The 15,171-nt window shown below is 31.1% G+C and overlaps 1 protein-coding gene across 7 annotated transcripts in view; it reads right to left on the reverse strand.

Annotated features, from left to right (window-relative positions):
• LOC134724732 (uncharacterized) overlaps positions 1–15,171 on the reverse strand; it is a 30,266-nt gene that overhangs the window by 14,584 nt on the left and 511 nt on the right. For 6 of the 7 annotated variants that reach the window (XM_063587928.1, XM_063587932.1, XM_063587929.1 and 3 more), the window contains exons 1-10: positions 14,977–15,119; positions 11,737–11,856; positions 10,951–11,241; positions 6,015–6,203; positions 5,523–5,801; positions 4,938–5,190; positions 2,043–2,210; positions 1,617–1,687; positions 663–804; positions 277–314 (exon numbers count right to left, since the gene is read on the reverse strand). In XM_063587928.1, the coding sequence (XP_063443998.1) occupies positions 277–314; positions 663–804; positions 1,617–1,687; positions 2,043–2,210; positions 4,938–5,190; positions 5,523–5,801; positions 6,015–6,203; positions 10,951–11,241; positions 11,737–11,838 (1,533 nt within the window). In that variant the 5' untranslated portion in view covers positions 11,839–11,856; positions 14,977–15,119. Of the gene's footprint in view, positions 1–276; positions 315–662; positions 805–1,616; positions 1,688–2,042; positions 2,211–4,937; positions 5,191–5,522; positions 5,802–6,014; positions 6,204–10,950; positions 11,242–11,736; positions 11,857–14,976; positions 15,120–15,171 lie in introns of those variants that run through there. The other variant, XM_063587930.1, reaches the window with a different exon arrangement.

The following is a 15,171-nucleotide window of genomic DNA, read 5'->3' on the forward strand; positions in this document are numbered from 1 at the left end:
CACCTGTACCCACGAAACCCACGAAAATTGGTATCCAAAGAATAATAATGAAACCACAGTATAATATTGTATAAATGTGAACATATTCTAATGTAAATAAGTAACAAGTTGCTTCAATCCTACTCTCACAGTGCATTTGACTCTCTAGTTCATTGGCTGAACCTTCTATCACTTGTCAAATTCAAGCATAGCAATATGCAGATATTTTTGTTAAAGTATTTTTGTGCATCAACCACTTTTTATTCTTCTCATGCATTTAAAACACAAAACACTTACCCTTGTTGAACCCACCATTGTACTTTCTTTGCTCATCACTGAAAAGCAAACAAAAAGGAAAGACAATGAAAGATTAAGTCAAAATGATAAAGCAGAAAGACAAACAGTTTCTTCATGAAGTTTCAGTTTGTGAAGCTATTACAGAAAATGAATTTTCAAATGATGTTGTGCCAAAATTTCTGATTTATCAGGTTTTTTTAAAAAACATGCTAAAAGCATAAATTAAGGTAAAGAAAATTGCCTTTTGTTAAAAACAACTTGGATAACTGTTTTGTTTCAGTGTGTTGTTGGATTGCTGTCTCATTCACATATTACACACAATTCCTTTTCCTAATGTGTCTAAAGTTAAAAAAAACCCATTTGTTTAAAATTAAGTTTGCACTTACTTTCTCTGTTTTGAAAGATGAGTGACTGGGACCTGGTCCTCTCATTTTCTACCTTGGTTGGTTTGACAGATAACATTGTAGCCTGGTACACTTTGTCATACATTCTGTATACTCTCTTGGCCAGCTTATCCAAATCTCCTTTCTGTATTATAAATACCAATCATACCAATAAAATTATACAAAGTGTCTAAATTTAAAGGCTTAATGGTAAGTTTATAGATGTTATTGATTCATCAAAAACAGACAGGTATTATTTCATCCGACAAGACAGTCCAATTGCCATGTGAATATTTCGACCATAAAACTTGGAGCTATTTTCCAATATTACATCAAACTTTTTAAACCTTTATCATGTTTATAAATTAGTATTTATCGCTTAACAACAATCACAATAAAGCCATCAGCACAAAACCATAGATTTTTAAAATCTGTGCCCTATTACTTTTGTAGAAAAAGATTTCTACTTAAATCAAAATGTGTTTTGATTAAAGTTTTTGTACACATGCAAACACTCATAAAATTCACTTTTGATAAATCTTAACTCTTTATAGGTTAACTGATTTGTCCCTTTCCTCACACTATAATTACATTTGTAAAACTCTCTTTATTGCTACAGCTGATTTTCCAATTATAAAAACATATCATTACTGAATCCAGTATTTACATCTGATTTATTCATCAGCAATTTCTTTAAGAATCGTTTTTCAAAACAATGATTCATTGTACTTTCTTTCAATTTAAAGTAATTAATTCCTATTTATATTGTTCCTGCATTGGATTTTTCTATTGATATTTCAAAGAACTTTGAAATTAATTGCTAGAAAATTGATAACAACTAATCAAAGTTAATTATCTCTTAACTTTAATTGCTAATCAATAGTCAGTTAAAGAACAAATTCACTTTTCCCAATAATATTTTTTTTCAAACATTCACAAAATTTAATGCACACTCACGTAAACAGTTGAAACATCGATTTCATGTTTTTCCAGCTTTCTCCAGGGAAGACCTTCAAATTCTTTCTCATCTGAAAACCACAATACAGAAAAATTAAACAATAAGAGAAGTTAAACTTTATAATAAATATAACAAACAACAAAAGATGGAACTGTGATATTTTGAAAGATACTGTACGTACCACTCAATATATAAATGATTCAAATAAGTAGTGTACTTTGAACAATCTATTTTCAAATCCCATTGAGTAAATCAATCAGTTTGAAAAGGAACAGTACAAGGTAAATAAATGTAAAAAGATGGTTTCTTTATAAATACTTGACTACTACTTTTTTGTGGTGTTTCATTCAATATGGGCCCATTATAGCTACCAAAAATTGCAGAGAATCTAGATAATCAAGAATAAACAAATGTATGAGACTTACATTTTTGTAGAAAACTACCCGGTACAGCTAGCGGCATCTGATGATAAGACAGAGGATCTAACTGTAACATAACATCGTAATGTTCTCCGTACTCAAACCTGTGATGTTCTGATTGCCAGTACTCCAATACAACATCTCTGTCCTCTTCTTCTACATCTCTTAGAAAAGCTGAAAATATATTCATTAGCTAAAATTAATTGGGGGTTTTCTATACAAAGATTCATTAAATTTGATGTTAATTTACTTTTCCATTGATTGAGTATGATACAAAATTGTATATCTTTAAATAAGTGTAAAATAACATGATATTTATGTTACATTTGGGTACAAGTTACACCAACTTATATTCCAAGTATTTATAATTAGTCTTTTTTAATAAATAAAAGAAAAATTTAGCTTAACATGCTAAAGAAGGCAATGCATATATTAAAAGATTGTTTTGTCTTCAATAATGACACTTAAGGCACATTCCAAATTTCCAATATGGGAACAGAATATGAAATTCTTTCAGATTTATTTAAAAGCCTACATTTATATTTCTGTAGGAAATTGGAAGTATGCGTAAAGGAAAATTTAAACAGACTGTTTTTCATTTAAAAACTTCACCTATGCACAGCTAAATAGAAGAACTCTGTGGAAATAGAAATAAATTATCTGGTGAATTCTCTTTTTAGATTTAACCCTGAATTTTTCAAATTCATGTCAAAATTTCTATGTAAAACTGAAATATTGAACAGGGTATTAGAGTAATACAAGTATGTTTAAGTCTTCTTTAAAAAATCATTTACATTTTAGCTACCGTAATAACAAAATAAATACCAAGGCATGCAATTATTACATCATAGCTATTTTCTTGTGTTAACAATATCACTTATATAGTATTATTGATTCAACAAAAAGAACCTAAACACAGCTTTGGTCAAAATCACTCAAGCATGATATGTAGGTCAAGTCAAGTCAAATGTTGTACTATCAAGTATTTGAAATTGCAAACTGGTTTTAATACATGTATATCATCACTGTTTTCTGAAAATAAAATTTATACATATACTTATAAAACAAACCATGATGCATACTAGACATGCTATAGGCATGTTTTTTTTTCAGTGAATTAAAACTCATATTAACTAAAGCAATTTATTCTACAAATTGCAGAAAGTGTTCTATCAAAATTATCGATTGATAAACTACCCGTATAAAAACAATTATTTATGTAAGTTAACTCATTCAGATCATTCAATGTTCACTTCTGTCATGCAGCTAACATGCATTTCTTACCATTATGGGACCTCTGATTTAAACTATTTGGAAATTCTGTAAAAATATATTTGGTAACATTCAAACATAAATAGTACCTTGATTATAAATTATTCTTATAATAATGCAATATGACATGTAACATCACTTTATTTTGATTGGATGACGTCTGCCATCAGTTCGATCCATGGTTAATGATCAAAGACATCAGCAATAATGTTGAGCAGACGACAGTTGCAAGATATTTTAAATGATAAAGTTTGAACACTTTAAAAGTGTTGCATTAGAATAGAAATAAAATCATTATATTTGAAGAGTTGCCACCATCAATTTGATTTTATAGTTGCAAATATTGATTGTATTGACTCCCCTAGCTATAGGCCTCTTGTGTCGATATTAATGACATATGCAATTGCCAAATCATGAATTGATGGTTGGAAATTTCCATATTTTATAATCCTTCGTCCAATTTTCACATAGAAATTACAGCTATTAGTAGCTTTATCTTCCACATTGGCTTTGCTAACACTCATTATTGGGTAAACAGAGCAAGTAGAACTTTAAATTTTCAATGTTATTTCCAATGCTTTGCATAAAGCCATTTATCCAAATGAGTAAATTCTTGTTTTTTTTCCTATTCACCAGCATTCTTTTTCCAATAGAGTTAGTAATAATAGCACACTCCATTGATCCCACAAATTTTAAAATATGAGGTAAAGGTCACAAAATAAAGCTAACAGATAAATATATAAAAGTTTTAGTTTTTTTTACATACAAATTAACCTCTTTAAAAATCAGGTTTTACATAAAAACTCTCATATTCTTTGCATTGTTTAATTGCTTTAACACACACATCTCTTTCAGATATTCTTTCAAAAGCAAGTTTAATTCCTATATCCCATAAGCAATTTCTTGATGAAGAAACTTTTTAATACATATCTTATGATATAGATTTCCCATGATCCAACATTAAAAACAGCCAATCGTATTAATACAATGTATACATGTAAGCTCTCATCTCACACTTTACCTGGTTTAAACTTTTTCTGTTTATAAATCTTAACTGTCAAATGTCAAAAAACAGTTACAATTTATAAAAGCTTGAAATTTATATTTAATCATGACATTAGATTGTTCACTAAATCTTTTGAACATATTTAAAACAGACATTGTTCAATTATCAAAACTTACAAACATAAATAAACTTAAAATTAAAAGCACACACTTTTCTGGTCAGTGGTAAATAAACCAGCTTTATTAGAACTTTTTAAAATTAAATCCAATTCTAACAGATACATATTTAGACATTTAATACCCAAACTTAGTAATGCAGATAAAGTACTTCATATTGATTCTTAAGATTTTTATTTTATTTCTTATATACACACAGATGCCTTAGTTCAAATCCAAAACAAATATTGAAAAATCTGTCTTCAAAATGTTTAGGTATGATATCATATACTGTACAAAAATTTATGATTCACAGTACAAATGTAAAAGAAAATCTGGTATTGAGACTTGTCTGTAGAGTGGTGCATTTTTGACACTAAAGTAAAAATAGATTTTTTATTACCTGGTAATTTTCTCAAAATCTAAGTGGAAAGGCTAATACAGTTTATTAAACAAATACTACAATACCTTGTCGTGTGTCTTCTCTTGTGGGTGTTACTATGGTTACACGACTTTTGTTTGTGACAGCAGAAACTTCTGTAAGGAAAGTTTTTTCTTGCTTTTCAGCACCGTTTTTCTCTTGTGTTTCCTCTTGTTCACCAACTGCTTCTTGTTCCTGACCTTTGACCTTATCAGGTTGTACTTCCTCTTGACCTTGAGGTTTATCATCCTCTTTTTCTTCCTCCTCCTCATCATTCTCTTCTTCCTCCTCATCTTCTTCCTATATTTAAAATATCGATATAAAGAAAAAATTCTGTGCTGTAGTGTGCAAAATATGAAAATTGTTACGTACTAGCTTTGAGTACTTTCATTTTTCATTGTATCATTTGTTGTAAACAAAAAAAAATTCATCATAAAAAATATGTGATAGCTTATTAACAGGTGGTTGTTTAATATTTCTACAAATTAAGAATGTAAAGAAATAATATTTAAGACAGACAAGCATATTGAAAAAACTGTGACCCATGCAAGCAAAAAAATATAGTCATTTTACCCAGAAAAATTCTATAAGTACAAATATAAGTTTACTTTGCATTTGACTTAATACTCTACCTGAACTGTAGCTGTTATAACAATTGGTTGGGGAGAACTTGTTTGTATAAATTCTTTCTTCTGGAATACAGAAGGCAGTTCACCTAACTGGTCTCCTGCTTCTGACTGTCCTGAACTGGTATCTTTTCTCTCAGAAGAACTAGTACTGGATCCTTTCTTTGTACTGGATTCTATATCAGATTCATCTGAATCCTCCTCTGTTTGTTTGTAAGCTGTAGTAGTAGGTACTTCTGATGAGGCCTCTGACATAGGTGTGTCCATCATCCCTCTTTGTCCTCTCTGAGTAAAAAGTTGTAGGTTATCTCATTATCATATTACATGTTATTTGTTATAATTATTTTCATTTGCATGTTTGAAATATAGTATTCAACATAATTATAAAGTTTAATCAGCATAAACGGCGAGCTAATTCTAAATTTAAAATTTTAAGTATTATATTTTTCAGATGGGATTTGTCTGAACCCCAGACACCCCAGGCTAAGGGTACTGTACCTGTAGTTCTTGTAAATCTTCTGATCCACTGATAGATGGTGTATACAGTGAACTAGGACCTTCATCATCTGAATAACCTGGTCTCTGACTAATGGGAGGAAGTCTTTGTTCACTAAAGTCCTCACTGTCTGATCGAAACGTTACAGCTGTTGTGTATGTTTTATGAGATTGTCTTAGTCCAGTTTGACCCTATAAATTATGTACAATATATGTGTTAAAATGACCTCAGGTTTTTTTTTATGAAATACAGACGTGTAAAATTACTTACATATATGGTAAATTCAGAAGACAAAATGTTTTCATGGTGAAAAATAAATGTTAAAATAATAGCTTAACCAGTTTTACATTCACAATGCATGACCAATTCATGATAGATAAAAAGTCAACTTGTCTTCATACTAATTACTAAAGATTTTAAGTACAAGAAATCAGCACCCTTTCATCTAAATGGGAAAAAAACAGAATTATATGGGAAAAAAACATTAATAGGCTTAATGTTAGTTGTACAGTCTTGAGCCAATGATCATTGTATCGTTATTCCTACGATATGAGGGCAATAAGAAGTACAAACAATAGTTTAGGCACACATGTATAATTCCAAAAACAGTTACATCATGTACGTGTACAACGTCATCAGTATCAGTGCTAATCTATGGGGCGCACTATAAACATATACATATCGTTACATCCCCTTTCTTAAGAAAAAATCTTTAAAGTTCTTGTTCTCAAAATTTCTTTAAACTGATCTTAACTCGCGATTGTGCCATTGAAAGTATTAACCTTTACTACAGAACATATTTACAGTCCATCACTAGAAACCCTACTTTTATAAGTCCATTATAAATTCACAATATCAAAACCCTAATCTAACTCAAACTGAAAAATTGAACAGGCACATATTTACAAAGTCCATTCAACGCACTACTGTACATACATAGTCCTGAAGATGTTTCGGTCTACTACGCATACGTTCTGAGGTTCTGATAGTTGGTTTTGGTTCTAGTTGTTCAATCACTTTGTCGTCTACTTGATTATCGATGGCGATCGGTTGTGCGTGATTGTCAGTACGATCTGCGGATGTCTGAGTTGGTAGATCTAATTAGGACTGTTCAATCATCGGCTCTTTAGTTAATATCAAATGTCTACGGTTTCTCCGATAAGTGCTGCCATCTTCGGTGGTCACATTGTACGATCTTATATTACATTTCTCATCAACCTTTGCTTTTGTCCATTCTTTTCCATTTTTGAACGGTTTAATTCGCACTATATCTCCTTTCGCTAGTTCGGTCTTATCTTTAGCACTATGGTTGTAATAGCTACGTTGCTTCTCCTTTTGAACCCTCTTGTTCCTTATAACATCTGTTTGAATGTCTGGCTTCAATAATCTTGACGCCGACGGTAATAACGTTCTTTCTCTTCTTCCAAACATGCGTTGTGACGGAGAACTATCCAAGCCTTCAGATGGTGTATTTCTCCAATCTAATAATGCTAAATACGGGTCTTTCGCATCCTTATGAGATTTCACCATTAACCTTTTCGCTGTTTTGATAGCGTTTTCAACTTTTCCGTTTGATTGTGGGAATCTCGGTGAACTTGTTGTATGCGTAAATTCATACTGATTTGAGAAATGTCTAAACTCATGACTGTTGAACGGCGGTCCATTGTCTGAAAATACACAATCAGGTAATCCATATCTCGCAAAATGTTTCTTCAAGATTCCAATTACTTCTTTTCCTTTCTTGTTATTTAATCTGTCGATTTCAAAGTAATCGGAATAGTAATCAATAGTCATTAAATAGTCTTGTTGATTAAACTCAAAGAGATCGCAAGCAATTTTCTCCCATGGTCTTGTACAGAGTTCATGACTATGCAAACTTTCTTTCTGTTGTTCCATGTTGAATGCATTGCAAGTTTCACATGTTTTAATGTAACTTTCAATGTCCGAGTTCATATTCGGCCAATATAAACATTCTCTTGCTCGTCGTAAGCATACTTGTATTCCTATGTGACTAGAATGTGCTTTTTCTGTCAGATCTGCTCTTGCACTGTTCGGCACTACAACCCTATCACTTTTGAAAATCAATCCATTCTGAATTGTAAGTTCTTCTCGAAACGGAAAATACTTCTGTATCATTGTATCTACGGCATCCTTGTTAATCGGCCATCCTTTCTTTATAACTTTCGAAAGAATTTGAAGTTCTTCATCTTCTGCGGTAGCTGATTGTAGTGTTTTACACCTTTCGGCGGTGATCGGTAAGAATTGAATCGCATTCACAGTTTCAACTTCCTTCTCGGTTTCCGATCTTTTATCTTGTCCACTTAGTTCTGTGTTAATGTATGCTCTACTCAATGTATCTGCCATGTACATTTCAATACCTGGTTTGAAAACAACAACATATTCAAACTTTTGTAAGCGTAACAACATTCTTTGTAGTCGTTTCGGAGCGGTAAGCAAAACTTTCTTACATATAATCTCCAGCGGTTTGTGATCTGATTCGACGACGATTTTTCTTCCATATGTGTATGTTTCAAATTTTTCCATTCCAAAAACTACTGCTAGTAATTCTTTTTCAATTTGAGCATAGTTTTCTTCGGTTGGTGTTAATGCTCTCGACGCATAGCATACTGGTTGTCCCTCCTGCAACAAGCAAGCACCCAGTCCTGATTTCGATGCATCACACTGCAAAATGACTTCTTTCTTATCATCAAAGTATCGAAGTACCGGTGTATTTGACAAAACGGTTCTTATCTGATCAAATGATAGTCCGTGTACGTGAGGATCCCATTTGAAATCATTTTCGGATTTAAGCAATTGTCTAAGTGGAGCGGTGATTTCGGATAGACATGGTGCAAACTTTTGTACATAGTTCACCATGCCCAAAAGTCTCTGAACTGCTTGTCGGTCCTCAGGTATCGGCATTTCCGCAATAGCTTTCACTTTTTCGGAGTCTATTTTCAGTCCTTCAGCGGTAATTCTATGACCAAGATAGCTAACTTCCTGTAATCTTAGTTTCAGTTTGTCTTTATTTAGTTTCAAACCTTTCTGTCTACAACGATCCATTAACCCTATCAGGTTCTTATCGTGATCTTCTTGTGCGTCCTTGTCGTTGGTTCCGCAACCATATATCAAGATATCATCATGAATAACTTTCACGCCTTTTAATCCCTGGAGCGCTTCATCCATTCTACGCTGAAATTCCTCGGGCGCTGGCGATATACCGAACGGCATTCTCTTCCATCGGTATCGTCCCCACGGAGTTCCGAAAGTTGTCAAGTAACTAGTCTCTTCCTCTAACTGCACATGCCAAAATCCGTTTTTTGCATCTGCTACTGAGAACCATCTTGCTTAGCAAGTTAAGATGATAGTTTTGTATAAATTTATCAGAACCCAAAAAAATTTGGTGCTATTAAGATGTATGTAGCTAAAAAATAATGTCATGCAAATCTTGACAAGTTCACACCACATCCTTAGACAATGAGGCTCTGGTACTAAATTAAATACATTTGTAACTGGAGTTATAGATTTAAATTTGAATTGCAATTTTAAGATTCTATTAGTTAAATCTCAAATTGATTATTTTATTACAAAAAGGAATGAGATTAGTCACCTAATATGCATATCTTTATTTCTGAACAGTAAAACAGTTACAATGGCACAATATTTTGATTGTTAAGTCCCTATCCATAACAGTGTCTTTATATCTATGAAAAGGTGCCTTAAATGTGTATTCCTCATCCATAGGGTGGCCTTAAAGTGAAACCAATCACATTAAGAGTGCACTGAGAGATAATGAACCTTCCTTACTCAAAATCTTCAAGAAGCTCTATATATATCACAATGTTTAAAACACCTTAATAAGTTTGGTGTGTCCAAAACCCTTTTGATCTTTTTCATCAGTAATACTCACTATAGTCACATTCACAATTTTGAGAGCCTATATGATATATAGTTAAAACAATTTAAGGTGGTACCAAACACCTTGACAAAAATAATTCAGCTTGTTTTATTTTCATAAAATTTGACAAAATATTTACATTGTACTTTAACCCTTTGACAAAAAAATCAAAATTTCAAAAAACTTGAACCAGACACATTATCGATAATAAATGGTTGGATATATAGCAGTTTGCCAAACACTTATTATATCATGTATATTCATTCAGAAGCTTAATATTTCCTGAACACTAGAACGTAATTGAAAAGTTCAGCTGATTTTACAGAGTTATCTCCCTGTAGTGTAATGTACAACCTTGATTTTGACTGTAACACATGCTCTGAATGATTTTTGTCTATTAACTTGTACTCATTAAGATTTACTCCTTAAAAAACGAATTTAGAGTACCAACTGTATAATTTTGCGCTCTATTCAAAATAACCTCAACAACAACTTGCACACTTTTAAATAACCAACTCACACAGATTTTTCAGTGTGCACTTCTTTTTTATGCTAATTCTCAATAGACAGAAAATATTACAAATGCATGAATATTTGAGGCGCTGTTTGATAAAAAAAAAGAGGACAAATCCATCTAAGATGGACTTAGCCTGAGGAAATTAGAACCTTAGTTTCTTAATCATTTCTAATTTATCAGTTATAAATCAATACTAAAGCAACAACCTGACCTTATTTTATGCTTTAGCATCAAAAATTTAGTTTCTACATGTAAATACACACTTCTAATTGAGCAAGTGTTATTGTGAAGATAAGTAAATATAACATTAAAGTATATGGTATACCATTAACTTTTATGTTTTGTTTTTTTTTACTTTTGTAAATTATATATTTCATTCAAATATATTTTTGCTATACATATCTGACATATGTTACAGATTAATTTTTACTCCCAAAAAAGCTAACATTTTAATATTTCTTATTCATACATCATTTTTCGAATCATAAAAGAAATTTAAACAATATATTATAAGTATTAATACCTGTCGCTTATTTTTACCACAAAGCGTGGCCATACGATCCTCTAACCATTTTACACGTTTACGAGCAATGGTGATCAGCTCCCCTTCTCCATGCCGGACATCTGCTCTCGCATACTGTAACTCAGCATTTATTTTATACAAGATTTTCAAGGTCAACAAAGCTTTATCTACTTTTTCTTTGATCTTCACACAGTCCTCTCTGAGTCGGTCAACCTCTTGATCTGACTTCACTACTTCCAATGCTGTAATTATTGTATGTAGTTCTGCCTGAGCATTTCTCACTATATCTTTCTATAACAGAAATAATAGTAATGCTTTAATGAATTAAGCTTATAAAAAAATTCTCAAATTGTAATTTTTTCCTGTGTGTATTAAACAATTGTATAATCTAATCATCAACACAATAATTTTTACAAATTAGTGTGGAATACAATAAAAACAGGATTTTTTTTCCCAAATCCCTTTATAGCTTACTGTTCAGTGTGAGCCAAGACTATGTGTTGAAGACTGTACTTTGACCTATAATAGTTTACTTTTTTAAATTGTGACTTGGATGGAGAGTTGTCTCATTGGCATGGATACATGTTCCGCATCTTCCTTATATATATCTATACCAAGTCACTATACATTAGTGAGTTCCATTGCAATTTGATGCTATAATCTTTCTGTGGTCAAAATAAAAGAATACTGAAAATATGAGGTGAACAATAAAATAGGCTAGCCTAGACTCTCTATTAATTTGATGAGTTTTGAAATGCAATTTAAACTAGTTTAAATAAAATATACTTGTTCTTCTGTATGTTTATCTGAACAGTGCTGGACATTATATTTTGGTTTCAGAGTAATGCCACTTCTTATTGTGGTTGGTCTGGTACTGTACATAGACATCTTGTCAGCAATTATATCCTAAAAGAAAGAAATAGAAATATATATATATTTATACATTTAATCTGAAATGATACAGTTTACAATTGATTATTATACCTACAGTACTCATTAATTCTATAATCAATACCAGCAGAATAATATATTCTACATCTAATATAGTCCAAATAATAATGACAGCTTGAAATGCAATTTTTGTTTTGCTTCGTTGCCTTACTGTGATTATATAAATAGAAACTTTTTCACTGCAATTCAAAGGAAGTAAAAATGGCTTAACTCTTCTTTTTTTATCTTTATTCACTGGAAACATATTTTTGAGTAAAATAATAAAGAGTGCATGTATATCTGAAGTTTATGTAAATATTTTAATGTTCAGGCCGTAGTTTTTTTATTTTTAGTTTTACGAACCCTCCTACCCTAATTTTTGCCAAATAGGAAAAAAAATAAAATTAAAAATGTTGATTTTTATTTTTTTTTCTCCGCCGACCCAGTGTTTTTCATGCAAAAAAAAATAAATTTTTAGTTCATAACTGCATGAAAGAATCTAAATGTATGCTCTTGGTGATTTAGTAAGTTGTTGCACATTGATTTTCAATTCAAACCTTGTCAAGAAAAAAAAATTAGTTGTAACACTAGTAGAAAATCTCCTGATGAAATAAAAAAAAAAAAAATTTGATATTGACGGTTGGTATTAAAAAAAAATCAGCAGCAGCATTTTTTTTTTTTTTTTTTTTTTCGTCCTCCTACCCATTAGTTTTGTCAAAAAATTTCGTAAAACTAAAAATAAAATAACTATGGCCTCATATAAATGTCATTAAAACGTCATCTTGTTAAAATTAGCAAATACATTACAGTATGTTACAAGTATACTTTTAAAAAAAAGAAATTAAGAGTAAGCATGGACAAATATCCAATTGTTCAAAATATTTGAAATTAAACATAAGCTCTGTTATTCAGCTTTTGATGATGAGAATTTGAGCATGGATGCAATTTGGGTACTCCTCTAATTTGTAACAGAATTATTGATGGTTTGGAGGTCAGTTCAGACCAATTTTTCTATGATTCCATATGGATTCAAAATTAAATTAATGAAACCATATAGTAAATAATGATACATCTACAAAATAAACACATAATGAAAACTTTTGTCTGAAGCATTAATAAATGAAGGTTAAAAAACTGTCAAAATAGGTGCAATTTGGGTACCCTCAGGTTATGTTATTATTTTAATCAGTAACATTAATATGACATAAGACATGTTCTTATATATTAAAACTATATGTGAACCAAATCACAATATTACTTCCTAATGTACATGATCATATGATCATACCTTCTATATATAGTACCATCAGGAAAATATTCAAAGAGACGTGTATAAAAAAATTGGAACGATCAATTGACCAAGAATTCAGAAGGAAAGCTCCGCACTTATGTAAAATTTAAGAATAATTATGGTTTTCAAAAGTATCTAAATATCGAAAAAAAAAATGAGCTTATTAGATCATTAACAAAATTTAGGGTGCCATCTCACCATTTGCAGATTGAAATAGGACAATACCAGGGTACTCCTCCACACCTTAGACTATGACAGTATTGTAATTCTAGTAATATTGAAGATGAAGTTCATTATCGCTTTTATCACACAAAATATAAGGAAGACAGACACTGGTCATATAATTTATATCACATTATTTCTGAATCATGTCTTAATTTAATTAAACTTAATTTCTTTAATTTCAAAGAGAAATTGTTATGGCTGCTGTCAAGTGAGAACTCAACTGTATTAAAAGAGTTGTGCATATTCCTGGTTAAACACTGCAAATAGCAGTTTTATATTACATGTTTTGCAAAATTAGCAATTGTTGTTATTTAAGAAAAATATTTGTTAATTGATAGGATCCAGTTTTTCTATTCATTTTGTTCATCTGCTTTGTTACACAGGGATGATTGCTGTTACTGCCAATCACAATCAACAGTTTATCCTAGAGCACCATCCCAATTTTAATTGGTTTTGTGTTTAATTATAACTTTGTAATCAAGTTTTGGCAAGTAGTATTCTTAAAAGTATAATTGATTTCATTGTCTCAAAATAAAGCGAAACAGCATTTTTTATGTGTTGAATAAATCTTAATCATGTTTTTGAGAGTGTATTGTTAATAAAAATAATATTCCTTTCTAATTAAAGATTGATTCTGTTAACGTTTTATTTTCTGTTGAATAACACTTAATCATGTTTTGTTTAGTGTATTGCTTATAACTTTGTTTCGTTGACTTGTTTCAAAATGAAGTGAGATTCTGACTACGTTTTTTTGTGTGCGTTGAATAAATTTAAACATGTTTTTATTATATAATAGTGTATTGCTATATTTTATTATTTCATTGTTTCAGATCAAAGCTTGGATTAAGCTGTTAAAACAATTATCTTTTGTGTTTTTCATTTAATATATCTAATCTTTTACTCATACCAAGCTTTAAATACATTCAATATTTACATCAAAGCAATTAAAAACAACAATCATGATTTTCCATTTATTCAACTTGAATTTGAATTAAAATTGGGCGCGAACGTGTAGAGTGCGAGCGGACCTTGGGTGCGAACATGCGAGGTGCGAACTTGTAGGGTGCGAAAGTATATTGGGCGCGAACGGACCTGATACCTGACTGGGGCATAACTGCATATACACTGTCACGCCATGACGTGCACATCGCGGGGTCTAAAAAATATCCAGGGGGGGGGGGGGGGGCAATCCCCCTCTGGTTGGCATGCACTTCAAAGGGACCCAGCTATGCCCCAGGATGAACTCATTTCCATCTTTATATATAATAATTCATCATCATCATCATCTTCCAATAATGGTCAGGAGTCGTAGACGACTGTAAATATTGAACAGGCGTAATTTAAGTCTGTTCAAACTTTATTATTAATATTTTTTATTTGTGCACCGCTGAGCATAGACTTATGCTGTGGGACCCTGATTGGAAAAATAAAAATATTTTATCTTATTTGATGATAGTGCCAAGAATATTGGGAATATTTTATAACTTTTACACAGAAATACTCTTTTATTTACAGATTTATTATAATTCTTAATGTTTTGTATTCATCTTTCACATTTTTGTTGCAAGTCAATTCCTTACATAAAAACTTCACTGAAATGTTGGTTAAGGGCATGTCCAGTCGATAAACATGCGATTCGTTCAGCTACTTTTAGTCGTCGGAGTTCGGAAAGATGAGAGATCAAATTTTGGAAGCCATATTGTTTACATTGCCTTGTCGACGAAATAGGTCATCAAAACGTTTTATAATTCAATAAAATCAATGTAACGAAAAAC

Source organism: Mytilus trossulus, chromosome 7, assembly GCF_036588685.1.
Source record: "Mytilus trossulus isolate FHL-02 chromosome 7, PNRI_Mtr1.1.1.hap1, whole genome shotgun sequence".
NCBI classification, from domain to species: Eukaryota; Metazoa; Mollusca; class Bivalvia; order Mytilida; family Mytilidae; genus Mytilus; species Mytilus trossulus.